The following is a 13584-nucleotide window of genomic DNA, read 5'->3' as shown; positions in this document are numbered from 1 at the left end:
GGGCTTGGGATAGCTTTCTTCACGGGAAGCGGATGGCGCCTTCCTTCTTCATCGGGCCAAGCCTTTTCATCAGAGTTGGCGTCTTGGTTGGAGATTTTGGATCTCTCCCACTCAAGATCTTCGGCGGCCATCGCGGACTGCGGAGTGCTTTGTGGCGGGTCAAACGCGCACGCGGTGGCATCCACGGCAGCGGATTGAGCAATGTATGCGAGAGCGGGGAATCGGCGAAGATTGGGCGCAGAGGAAGATTTGCGAAGAGGAACAGGTGAGCGGCGCAAGCGAGGGATGAACGGAGGTTGAAGACAGGTTTATATAAGAATTGGGTGAAGCAGTGTACCGTTGGATGAGGAAATCGTGTGGTGAGAATTGATCTTCTAGTTACAAGGGCAAAAAAGTATTTTTACTGGGATAGGCGTTACCGTACGTGCACCAGAAAAAGCGGAGGACGTGTGTCCCCCACTTGCACGACGTGTCAACATGGTGGGAACGATGGACCCACAAAGCAGAAAAATATCGACCATTGATAGAGTTGAAGAAAATTTGGCAAGGGAAAATATGTCGACAAGAGAAAGGAGAATGGCGACAGGATAAGTTATTTGAATGCATCGGGAGCCTTTGGTCAGAAACAAGTTTTTGCCCAAATGCTCGGGGCTACTTCGAAAAAAGAAAAATTTCGACAATGGCAAATATAGAAAATGTTGAGCCTACGATCAAGCACAAGTTCTTGGCCGTAGCCTCGAGAGCTACTCCCATCGGGAACGCCGTTCGCGTGCCCGATGAAATTAACAAAGGAAAAATAGAACAAGCAAGAGAGTATATTTCGAGTTATCATTAACTCTCCATATACTCCCATCGGGAAAGCAATATAAGTCATATTTGACTCAATAAAATGTGCCATTCCAACAGCCGGAAAAGCACTCGACAATATATTCTCGGAACGCCGAAGTTGCGATCAATTTCGAATGCCGCAAAATTGCGAAGGTAAGACCCCGGACTTATTCTCGCCGGGCGTGGCATCGCCGAAGACTGCGCTCTGCTACTTTTATCCGTATCAACGGATACGAAGAAAAATCCTAACGGACGCGTTAGGTACTCGATAAATTTAACTCGGGACTCGACGGAATGGTAAGACCTTAAGCGGCGCTCGTCGAAGTTTACACCGGTATCCCGAAATCATGTCCAGGGACGTGATTTTGAAGTAGGTTTTTGCGGATTGCCACTAGAGCAGTTAACTAGTACCTGATCCGTCAGATGAACTAGCCCCAACTACCAATATCCCTGTACAATATAGAATTTTGTGAAAAAAAGAGTATAAAAGTTAAGAGCTTTCGAGTAAAAATAAACAGTGGAGATTTTCCTTGATTCTACGATTCAAGCAAAATCTCGGGGGCTACTGACATAGGCATCCCAAATGGGCCTGCCTAATATAGTACCCGGGGTTTATTGAAGGCCCACTACCCGAAGAATAAGAAGACTCGAGAGCCCAAGATGTATTTAAGGAAAAGATAGAGTTGTAATAGGAAGTGTTATTTGTAATCCGGCGGGATGAGTTAGAAACCGTCCCGGACTCCGTAATCCTTGTATAGCACGAATCCCTCGGCTCCACCTATATAAAGGGGGGTCGAGGGACGAGAAGATCATCGAATCATTGTCCGCAAACCCTAGTTTTCATATTCGTCGAGTACTTTTCGGCTGAAACCTTCGAGATCTACTTGCCCTCTACTTCTAACTAAACCCTAGCCTATAATCCATAGGCATTGACAAGTTAATCCCTTGTCACCAGGAGAGGTTGAGGAGTGAGCGAAGGGGGCGAGTGAGCGAGTCCACTCGCGGGCGGGTGATTCCACCGATTTTGCCGTTTCCCCCGATACATCAGATTTTGGGTATATTCCCTCCCTGGCCGCTCCGCCCCTACCCGCTCACGAACCAAACAACGGGCGAACCGGTGCGACCCGACGCGACGACCCAGCTCCCCCAACCAAACATATCCTTAGTGCTGTGCTTGCACCGGAATTTTGCTGACGATGCTTTTAAGGGCATCTCCAGCGGGCCGACCAATCTAGTCCTAACGTGTTTGAATCAGTCCGCGCGGACAAATGTACCGTGTACACCTGCGTGGACCTAGGGCCCGCATGGAAGCGATCCAACAACCTTTTTCCTATGGACATCAATGGAAGTAGGCTGACTCTGGGCACGCCGCCCGACGCCTGCGCTCCTTCTCTGGCTGTGATGCCCGACGCCTACGCTCCTTCTCTGGCCGTGCCGCCCGATGCCCGTGCTTCGGCTCTGGCCGCGCCGCCTACCGTTCATCAATGCCGACATTTCGTTCTACGCGCCGGCATCCAATGCTCTTGCCCTTTTTAAGCAGGCCAACGACGACCATTTTCTTCCACAACCTCACTTCTTCCATTCCCCACCACCACCACCGCCACAAGCATCTCCGCAGTAATGGCTGGCGGCATAGGCTCAAGGGGAGGGCGCCTAGGATGGCCTCCGGGCCATGGCCATCGGTGTGGCCGAGGCCGACAAGGAAGGAGTAGCAGGAGAGGCCAGAGTCAGCCACCAGCGTCCCCGTCGCCATCACCACCATCGTCGCCCGACCGTATTTCCATCAACCTCTACGACTTCGAGTTTGGCGTGAACATCCACCAGGGCATGATCTGGGACAGGCTTCGCCTGACCTAGAGGTTCGCCTCGGTCGTCGATGGGCAAGATCCTCACCATGTCCTCATGTGTGTGTCCGACGGCGCGAAGGGCCAGTGGCCCGCGGAGGTGATGTTCGACAATAAAGGGCAGATGTTCCTCCATAACGGCTGGAGGCGCTTCGCCCGCTCGCACGCCATGGAGGCCAAGCACTCTGTCGCCTTAAAGTACGATGGCCACGGAGACTTCATTGTTAAGGTCTTCGACGAGACCATGTGCTGCTGCCACTACCACCCCGACGAGGACGATTAGAAGACCCCAGGATGAAGATGAAGACTATGCAGTCTTCTACTATGTTTCTTTAAAGCAATTTAAGAAATTTCTGTGCAAGATTTGCCTATCACCGGACCGAATAGGTTGGGTGGTGGTGCTCTACTTGGACCAGCCGCACCGCGAGACGTATTCTGTCCGTAGGTCAACTAAACAAACATAAACTGCTCGTTTAGGTCATCGATTTGAATAGGCCCGCCGGAGATCGAAAATACGTTGGTGAACCTGGGAGCAAACGCACCCTATATTAAAAAAAATTAGTAATTGAGAAAAAAAGTTAAAAAATCAAATCTTTTTGGGAATCAAAGATTACCATGTATTGTACTCGTATACGAAAGATTGACCATGGAACAACTTCTCTTGTTTCCTGGGTGAAAAAAACAGACTTGAAGGTTCTATATTAAAGTACTATTCACGTTCATAGATTTGTTTTTTTTTTTGCCTGAAGTCAATGTGAATCATTTCTTGGCCAAACAATTTTATACGAGTATAATACTGGATTATCTTTGATTTCCAAAAGGATTCAATTTTTTAACTTTATTTGAAATTACTATATTTTTTTAAAGTATATAGGGTGTGCCTGCACCTGAGAGCAGAAATTGCGGGTCACGCCGGAGATGCCCTAACTGCTCTGCTATGCCAAGTCTACCTTTTACCTGGCGTGCAAAAGTAACCGCGACTAGAGGTTTTCACCGGACAAAAGTAACCAGTGCTATGCCCATTCCAACGGCATTCTGCAGGGTCGATTTTTTGGTGGCTTTACACAGAAATAACCCTTTTGGATAAAAATAACACAAAATGACCCTCCAGCCAAACTATTTCACGTTTCTAACCCTTTTGTGTGGCTCCCTTCGCAAGGGCGCCACACCCTTCTATGTGGCTCCCTTCGCAAGGGCGCCACACCCTTATGTGTGGCTCCCTTCGCAAGGGCGCCACACATTCTGTCATACGTGGCGGCTCGAGCTTATCTGCTGACAATGTGTGGCGCCGCTCCCACGGGCGCCACATAGACAGGTGTGGCGCCTTGCGAAGGCGCGCCGCACAAGGTTAGATGCGTGAAATAGTTTGCCCGAAAGGTCATTTTGTGCGTTTTTTTCAACAAAGGGTTATTTTTGTGTAAATCGCCGATTTTTTGTTTGGAATAGGCCGATGATTGCAACTTGGGCCTCCTACCACTGCTGTGCTATGAGGTTTACCTGGCGACTGGCGTGCAAAAGTGACCGCGACTACTAGAGGTTTTCACCAGACAAATACTGTGAAGTCTGAACGAAGTCGACAATCCAATCCACCAACTCGCAGCGTCGCACGTGCCGGCGAGATGTGACGACGGCATCCGTCCAAAGCGCCCCCAACGGATCTCCGTGTCAGCAGGGCCCCACCGCCTTTTAAACCATGCCGGGCGGTGGCACTGGCAGCAGTCTCGCCGGAATAAAAATCCCGTCGTCGACGCCATGCCTTCCTTCCTTTAAAAAAAGAAACAGAAATTCCCTCCCTTTTTTCGCCCACGCCTTTTACAGTACATATTTCCCACAAAATCCTGAACCCTTTTTCCTCACCTCACCTTTGCCTCTCGCCGCTCACCCACTCCACTCCGCCTTTTCCACGCCCGTTGCCTGCTCACGCTGCTCCATTTCCTCTCACCTCGCCGCCATTCTCTCATCTCTCTCATCTCCACTTACAGCTAGATTCTACTAGAAGCCAACAAAAACAGGCGGAAGCGTACCGGAAAAAGCAAACCCCCAGTCACCGCTGCAAAGGGACTGCCAGTTCCTCGCAATCTCTCTCTAGATCTGCGCAGGCACGCCTCGGTTCCCGCGATCGCCAGCTGCCCGCGGCGGTTGCTCCTGCCGGCCCGCTGGTCCACCGCACGCGTGCTCCCGCTCCCGGTCGCCGCCGCCGATGGCGCGCTAATCCGAGCACAAGCGAGCGATGCGGATGGGAGATGGGCCCTTCGCGCAGACGGGGGTGCGGGTGCTCCTCCCGCTGCTGTTCATCGCCGCGGCGGCGGCATTGCTGCCGCGGGCGCTCGCCCTCACCAACGCCGCCGACGGTACGCGAACAACTGCTTTGCTCTGCTCTGCTCCCTAGCTGCCGCCGAGTGATTTGTTGGTTTTCCTGCCACCAGCTGCTGCGTTGCGCTGCACTTGCTTTGGGGTTGCTTAGCTCTACTGTTCTGCACAGTACAGCTCCTGTTCGGGATAAGTTGGATAACATGTGGGTTCAAGCCTTCAAGGGAGAGGGGATTGATTTCGATGCGGTACTGTTGCACCGCCGATTTGGTCCAGCAGACTGGTGCCGTGGTGAGGGTTTCGGGAGTTGGCACGGCCGTTCAATTTCCGTGCGCCTCCTGTTTAAGCACCTTTGTACTGGTATGTGCGGCAACTGGGCCGTTCTTCTCGATGTGGACAGTGGAGCCTGACAGTGATTTTTTTTTTTTGCTGTTACTGAAGCAGCGCAGTGACCTGCTCTGCTGCAGATAATCATCGTTGTCGACAGCAACAGGGGAGATACGTGCCTGTTTTCAGTTAGGATTTGGGTGCAGCGGAAACAAATGCAGGCTAAAGGCGTATAAGGTTGGTTAGGTTGCTAGCGGCACCGCTTTAATCTAAGCTCCTAGTGCGTGCGAGCAGGATCGCTCGGTGGTAGGAATATGATGGTGTATAATGTAGCTAAATAGGTGCCGTCTTCCAGAGAAATACCTGATTTGACTGATCCTTGTACACAATTGGCTCTCTACTAGTAAATGCAGTTACATTTGCTGTTAGAGGAAAACGGAGAATTTGTTGGTTGAGGGGATCGATTGATGCACTACTGTTTTTTTTTTTTTTTTAATATATATAACTTGGACCGGAGATTGGTAGGAGGTGAGGGTTGCCATGGGTTTTGGTTCCGCAGATCAATTCAGCTTAGTCGAGCAGATCGGTAAGTTGGGTGTAGGTAGGGTGGGAGGGATGTGGGCTTGTGCCGTGCTTATAGACGTTATGTGGTCATTACATTTGTGTGCCTGCCTATGGGGGCAGCAATGTGATGATACCCGGCAAAAAAAGAATGAAATCGATATCTGCCTATTGGGATGTTTTTTCCCTACAGTAGTGCAGGTTGAGAGGGATGTTTTTGGCCCTGCAGAAATGAGGTGACCTGCTCTGCAGATTATCATCATTGTACATGACAATGTGGGAGATATGCCTCTGCTTTCAGTTAGGATTTGGTTGCATTGAAAAAAATGTAGGATAAACGCATGGCCCATAGTTGTTAATGCCAACAGGGGTCTCAGTGGCAGGAAGCCGGTGATATCAAATGTGGCTAAAACAGTGTCTTGTGGAGACATAAACCTTTATTAGCTGTTCACCAGAGAAGGCTGGTGATGTCAAATGATAAGATGTGTGGGAGATTGGTTAGGTTTTTTTGCGGTAGTATGCGAGCTATAATCTGACTTCCGCTTGCGCTCTCGTCGCTGATAGTTGCTGATGCTAACATCCTTCTACACACGTGCCTCTGTATTTGTAAATGCAGTGTTGAGTATTTAAATGCAATTTATCTGATAGGAACCGATGTTGCAAAGAATTTTGTTGGTTTCTAATGGCGTGTTTTTTCATTAATTTTTCGCATGCAGTTTCTGCTATAAATGGATTGTATGTTGCACTTGGATCACCGGCTCTTACCGGATGGACTGCAAATGGTGGAGACCCCTGCGGTGAGGGTTGGCAGGGTGTTGTATGTATCGGCTCAAATATTGATGCAATGTACGTCAATTATTCTTCAGATTCCTTTTCCCTGGTAGAACTTTTATATTTTGTGCTTTTATCAACCCATTGTTTGTAGAAATTATGTTGCTGCAACTATGGAAGGACAGCTGGGAAGCCTAGGGAACTTCACCTCGATTACCACAATGTAAGGGCCTTTCTCGTCTATTTTACTCCCTCGCTCATGGCTGATAGTTTTATCATCTAATTATTGTCATATGTTCCATATGGTTAAATTTAGAACTGCGAAGTGTACAATGTACATAGGCAGGATGTTATGTTGTCCTCTTATACTGATCGAGCTATCTCTGTATTTACTTTCCTTTTTGTTGCAGAAATCTTAGCAACAACAAAATCAGTGGAACTATACCGGATGATCTACCAGTTACACTGCGGAATCTGTATGTTCCGTTCTTTGTGCAACTCCTTGTTCGAGAAGTTCATTTAAGTATTTCTGATTAAATGGCGTCATGATCTTTTTGTTTCTTGCTTGTGCAGTTTTCTCTCTGATAACCAACTCACTGGAAGCATCCCAATGTCGCTATCCAACCTAAAGAGTTTAACAGCCATGTAATTATTATGTTCTTTCATTAAAAAAAGAGCCATGCAGTACTTCCTCTACAAGCTGTCTCACTCAAGATCTGTCATTCTGTCCTTTCTCAGGTCACTCAATGACAATCATCTCGATGGACAACTACCAGATGCTTTTAGTTCCCTTGCTGGACTTATAAACCTGTAGGTCTAACTTATTTCTCTCTTTTATGGCACTTCCCCTTAATCTTCATCCAGCAGGTCGATTACATCTGAACTTTCATCACAATTCACAGGGATATTTCATCCAACAACTTCAGTGGTCCATTACCAACTTCATTGGGAAACCTGTCATCACTAGTTACTCTGTATGCCTAGCCTACAACTATTTTCGTGTAGTTTTACTTCCTCTTTTTTTTGCCACTTTATTTTTAGATTTTCTAACGACATGCTATTTGATAGGCGCATGCAAGATAATCAACTATCTGGTACCCTTGATGTCTTGCAGGGTCTCCCCCTCGGTGATTTGTATGTCCACATGCGCTTGCCCCACACAAAAAAAACTCTTTCATGATTCACTTATATTAGCACATCATCAGAATATAAAAAACGGAACATTGTAAATTATTTGGTCAGTTGTTGATTCAGTAACATGATTACTTAATAGAAACTTTCTTTCGGTCATTGTATAGACATCAGAATTTGACTGCAATTTGGTATAATTCTGTACTTACATACAAGTATGACAGACACAAATTTCTGCCTTCGCATAATCAACTTCAAATTTCCTCAGCCAAGGTTGTACAACTCTACATTCTTAAACAATGTATATATCAGTGCGCATTTCCCCTTTAAGTACAATGTTTAATTATTAAAAAATTGCAAAGTTTACACTGGTGAGAAAAAGGAAAAACTGACTAAAGTAATTTACATTTTTTTATTGAAGCATTTTACTGTATTTGTACTGTTCACCTAGTTCTGCTCTGTGCTCCCATTATTTACCAGAACAATGTATCCCGGCGTTTGTTCCTTTCCTACAATTCTTTTATAACAAAAGTACTGCATAGTTGATCTTTGTAAAATATAAAAAATATTATGTCAGTCAAACTCTAATTGTTGATCCAATTTGCGACAATTGCAATCCAGATCATTAATAGCTTAGATTTTTGGCATGCATGCAGATATATGTGCTTCTTTCTGATAACTTATTTCCCCTGTAACAGAAATATAGAGAACAATTTATTTTCTGGACCGATTCCTCCAAAGTTGCTCAACATACCAAATTTGAAGTGAGAAACCTTTTCCCCATTTCAGAATTATTCTATGTCATCTATAATTTCACATAGTGCCTTCTTGTACTCAATACTTATACACAACTTATTGAGCAACTAACTCCTTTTCATGCAGAAAGGATGGGAACCCATTTAATACCAGCATCGCTCCTTCTGCGTCACCCTCTTTAACACCCAATGGCTCTTCACCGACATTCCCTTCAGGAACTCCTTCATTCCCTTCAGGAACTCCTTCATCGTCTAATGCTTCCTCGGGTTCTTCTGGTGGATCCACAGCTCGAGACAGCAGATCTTCATCCTCCGGGAAACACAAGTCTTCAACTCTCAGGATCGTTGGATATGTTCTTCTTGCTATCGTGCTGTTCATAATTGTTGTGCTGCTCGTAATATTTTGCCTGTCGAAGTACCAAGAGAGACAGTCAAGACGTGATTATACAACAAGTCAGGTGGGGAGGGTGCAACAAAGGGTTGAAGAGCCTAAAGTCAAGCAAGCTTCAGCACAGTCAAGGGACGCTGTTAAAAAAGGTCTACTTTACTTACTTTTCTTTAGATGACGTGTTCTACTCTGTTATTTGTGGTACCTGATGTTTCATTAACAGGCTCAGCTGAGGTTCCTGACAGGAAGCCTGTTCGTGAAATAAATCTGACCATACCAGGTACAGATACTTATAACTCTGACCAACTACTTCCTACTATAAGTACTGCTCACCTGTTTAACTTCAAATGTATAATTTATCAAGTGCTGGCAGCTGCTCGTGAGAAGCCTCCTGAAAAGAGAGAAGATCATGTAATTAACTTGGAGCGAACGGAATCGGATATTTTTGCTGCGGCGCCTCCGCCACCGCCACCACCACCACCACTACCACCACCACCACCAGCACCAACACCACCACCACGACCACCACCCCCACTTTCCTCTCCACCGCCACCGCCACTTTCCTCACCACCACTTCCTCCTGTTACAAAAGTAATTGCAAATCCTATCTTTAGGCCAGAAAAAAGAGCCAGCACTCCACCAAGGACAGGTCCCTCGACATCTGCAACATCCTTTTCTGTTGCAACACTTCAGCAATATACAAATAGCTTTGGAGAGGAAAGTTTGATAAGAGAGAGTAGGTTGGGAAAAGTATATCTTGCAGAATTTCCTGAAGGCAAAGTATGTACACAGCATTGCTCCATTTACTCAATGTGATTTTACACTTAATGAAATGATGTCCTCATCTTCTTTCATCGTATGCAGTTATTGGAAGTTATGAAGATAGACAATGCCAATGGAAGAATACCAGTAGATGACTTTTTAGAGCTGGTTGCGTGTATATCAGATATTAGACACCCTAGCATCCTTGAGCTTGTTGGATACTGTGCAGAATATGGACAGCGGTTACTTGTTTATAACCACTTCAGTAGAAAAACACTACATGATGTATTGCATGAAGGAGAGGATCTGGATAGTGCACTCTCTTGGAATGCCCGTCTCCAGGTCGCTCTTGGTACATCAAAAGCCTTAGAGTAAGCTGTATTCCAGTTTAAAATATTTTTCATGAACTTTTGCTTGTCTAAAGGGACTGCCTTTACATCTAAATTGTACCCTCTTCTTGCAGGTATCTCCATGACACATGTGAGCCTCCAGTGGTGCATCAGAATTTTGAACCAGCCAATGTGCTTCTTGGTAATGGATTCTCAGTACGTGTTGCTGAATGTGGACTGTCAGTATTGATGTTGTCAAGCTCTGTTACACAGGTAACCTCAAGTATTCGATATAAACCTGTTCTTAGGATGGTTCAGCCTTTTCTTGATACCAATATATCTAAATCATTAATTAAAACATCTGAAATATGTTTGTTTACTTAATATTCGGAATTGTCGATAGACTATGAATTCAGGGAGGATCCCAAATTCTTATGTGGAGAAAAACAGGGAGATTCTCCCCAGTTTCCTTACTTGAATAAAACTTGTAAACAAAATATTTCTCAAAAGTACAATACAAATTCCGAGTCTCAACACATCCTTTCATTGACTGGTTGAAATCCTAAAAAGGCATCCTGACTCCTTAGTACTGCACCAGAACAATTAGACTAACAGCCTGTTACAGCGAAAATTATTTCCTGAAGCATCACCTTTCTTCAGGAAGTGTCATTTGGTTCTCCAGCGATCTTCAGAATTGCCACACAGTTGTTCAGTTGATTTGAAGCTTCATTGTGTATGGTCATCCTCACATATAAATATGAAGAATAATAAAGCAATATTCATGTAGAGCTAGATAAAACTGTGAACCCATGACAAGACCATTACTTCTAGTCCAATAATTTCCTAAAAACTAGATAGTGTTCACTACACCTTAACTATTTACCAACGGATTTTTGATATTTGACTTTGTCCATTGCTATAGATAAATTATTTGGCAATCATTGTTCTTGCTTTTGTACTTTGGTGACATCTGAATGAATCTGAAACTTGTAATATGTGTGTACTTACTGTTGTGTTCCACTTTGATCTCAGTTGTCTGGTCGCATGCGGGCATTACTAAATTACGAGGCACCTGAAATCCAAGAATCTGGGACTTTTACCGACCGAAGTGATGTTTACAGTTTTGGTGTGGTAATGCTAGAGCTTCTGACTGGTCGTAAACCATATGACAGGTTAGCAATACATACAATCTGCAGTGCTTGATCACAAGACTTATGTAACTGTTTTTAGATCATTCACCTCCACAAAAATATGGACGTACTCATGCTCCTACTTGTTTTGTTGAAATATGCAGCTCTCGCCCTCGTCATGAACAACATCTTGTTAGATGGGCTGTTCATCAGCTTCATGACATTGATTCCCTGACAAAGATGGTTGACCCTTCTATTCGTGGAGAGTGTTCTGAGAAAGTATTATCACGTTTTGCCGACATCATCAGCCGTTGTGTTCGGGTAATTCACTGCTTCCATTCCTTCATAATCTAAGATGCACTTTTGAGGCATAATATACAGGATACTAGATTTTCCCACTTTGTTAACTAGCGCACCATTTAGTTTTTTCTTGCTCGAAATTTTTCTTTGGAATATGTAAAATTAGGTAAAACCATCATTTTTAAAAAAATGTCCTATATTATTCTATTAGATTGTGACGAGTTTTTACTCTATTACCGATGCTGAAAAGAACCTGTCAGCCATAAACCTGTATTTAGCTCCTTTTATTCTGAGAACAGCAGTAGGAATCTGGTGAACATAGTGATCTGTGGCTGATCAGAAAATTCTTATGCAGCCGGAGCCAGAGTTCAGGCCACCAATGTCTGAAGTAGTCCAAGACATAGCAAGCATTTTAAGCACTACTGGTGAGGAATCAGAGTGAAAAACAATCCGAGGAGGATGTCATATATATCGAATCTTGGCGGCAGCGTAGCCATTCAAGTATTCTGATGAAACATCTACCACATTCTGGGAAAATCCTGTCAATATTTCTAATGGAGGAAGCATCTACCACATTCTGGGGAAATCCTGTCAATATTTCTGGACCCCACAGTCCACCAATGTACATGTTGATTCAGAGCCTCCTTTACTTCCAGAAAGGAGGAAGTGGTGCAGCCCCATTTTGGGAGGAAGGCATGGGGCTTCTCATTGCTGCCGGGTAGATCCCTGTATTCTAGCCATGATTATATCACATGTATCTCCTGCAACCACCTATAGTATTTGCTAGTTTATTACATATATACATTGAAGTTAGTGATGTTGGCATGTTTCTCAAGGTCTCCTCTATCTTTGGAAGCCCCCCCAAAATAAATTGTTATTCTAATTCTCTATGGTTTTAGAACTTTCACTGTTCTGAAGATGCTGTGCAGAGGTGAATGAGATTAAATGCTCGGTTCCTCCGTCGGCATGCAGGGGCTCTCCTCTTCAGATCTAGAAACATGGTTTCTACTGAGTACTTTGGAGGCAAAAGTACCACAATTAGGCATGAATCATCTACTTAACTGGTTCTACTGTCTTTCCATTGTATATGTTTGTGTACTCTTTGAATGAATTGTGCTCAGTTCTGTTCTAAAGATGAGAGGGGGCATACTGCTGATTCATTATTAACTTGTTTGATCTGTAATGAAGCATTTTGGTTATATGGTTGCCTTTGAACTCTGCCAAAATATTTTGGTTTCTTCAGGAATAGCAACTAGCAAGACTGTCTGATGCTAGCAAAGCTTATAAATGCTACAGGTACTTATCCTCTCTTTTTTTTTACTCACAAGAGGGTAACAAATGTTGTGTAAAATTGCTGAGATTCTAGCACGTCCTCCCTAGTTTATGACTTACCTTGATTTGAGCAATAAGCTGGCTCATCACATTCAGGGATCTGGCTGGTTTGAACAGAATTCTGATCAGTCTGCGTACCCGTCAGCCATAAGAAATATCGACAGGATTTCCAGAAGAAGTCGAACGACAGCGACGAGTGCTCGTGCGCTCCACCACAAGAAGGCTCGCCTGGTTGCCTGTCGGACGGAGAGAGCAGCACCTGGTTTTCGGAGAGCAGTTTCTCCTTCCATTCCGTGTGAGGTGGTGGCAAAGCAAGTTGCGCCGCGGCATGATGGCGTTTCGCAGCTAGACCTAGACGTGGAGTGGCCCGATCACGTTGCTCTCCGGCTGTGTTATTCCTCGGAATCGGCTACGGAGCAAGCAACGTATCTGCACACACGTCACCTCGCGATTCACTCTCACGTGCGCCTTTGCATATTCGCTACAGGCCACCACTTGGTTTCTCAACGGTGGGATCTTGATTCTGCAGATCTTAGTGGATCATGAGGAATCGCCTGGAGATCATGGTGGATCATGATCTGGCAGGGAGAATAGTTTTCGGTTACGGAGCGGAATCAACCTATATAGAGGTTCGCTCGCCCCTGTGGTAATTGCGTCGTCGTTATATTTTTTCGTCTCTATGGCAATCTTGAAAAATAACAAAAATTGTAAGTAGGTATTTACACTATGTAGCGACAACTATAGACACTGGCACAAACCGAAGAAGCGCCGCTATTCTCAGTTCCATATCTCCGAAGTTGGGCAAACCTTGTTGTA

At 45.1% G+C, this 13584-nt stretch overlaps 1 protein-coding gene across 4 annotated transcripts; it reads left to right on the top strand.

The window, feature by feature from the left end:
* Positions 1-6585: 6585 nt before the first annotated feature.
* On the top strand, positions 6586-12267 carry LOC124693533 (protein STRUBBELIG-RECEPTOR FAMILY 3-like). Of its 4 annotated transcripts, XM_047227007.1 has the most exons (17): positions 6586-6687; positions 6796-6864; positions 7052-7117; positions 7215-7286; positions 7380-7451; positions 7544-7615; positions 7710-7775; positions 8471-8536; positions 8655-9064; positions 9139-9195; positions 9280-9695; positions 9780-10048; positions 10141-10279; positions 11039-11178; positions 11301-11457; positions 11792-11905; positions 11939-12267. In XM_047227007.1, exons 1-16 carry the CDS (start codon positions 6599-6601, stop codon positions 11876-11878), a joined length of 2247 nt encoding a protein of 748 aa, XP_047082963.1. In that variant the 5' UTR covers positions 6586-6598; the 3' UTR covers positions 11879-11905; positions 11939-12267. The 4 variants fall into 4 exon arrangements, with proteins under 4 accessions (XP_047082963.1, XP_047082965.1, XP_047082962.1 ...); XM_047227009.1 differs by having other exon boundaries at positions 9289-9695; positions 11792-12267; XM_047227006.1 differs by having other exon boundaries at positions 11792-12267.
* Positions 12268-13584: the final 1317 nt, after the last annotated feature.

Source organism: Lolium rigidum, chromosome 2 (genome assembly GCF_022539505.1).
Source record: "Lolium rigidum isolate FL_2022 chromosome 2, APGP_CSIRO_Lrig_0.1, whole genome shotgun sequence".
NCBI lineage: Eukaryota > Viridiplantae > Streptophyta > Magnoliopsida > Poales > Poaceae > Lolium > Lolium rigidum.
Note: the sequence above shows the minus strand (reverse complement) of the source record. Positions and strands in the feature narration are given on the sequence as shown.

What these genes read in the sequence shown, in the direction of transcription:
- LOC124693533 (XM_047227007.1), top strand. Translation starts at nt 6,599, where the DNA reads ATGGATTGTATGTTGCACTTGGATCACCGGCTCTTACCGGATGGACTG. An exon ending in CTAAAGAGTTTAACAGCCAT is followed by an intron (nt 7,287 to 7,379) that starts GTAATTATTATG and finishes GTCCTTTCTCAG; the next exon opens with GTCACTCAATGACAATCATC. An exon ending in AATAAATCTGACCATACCAG is followed by an intron (nt 9,196 to 9,279) that starts GTACAGATACTT and finishes TAATTTATCAAG; the next exon opens with TGCTGGCAGCTGCTCGTGAG.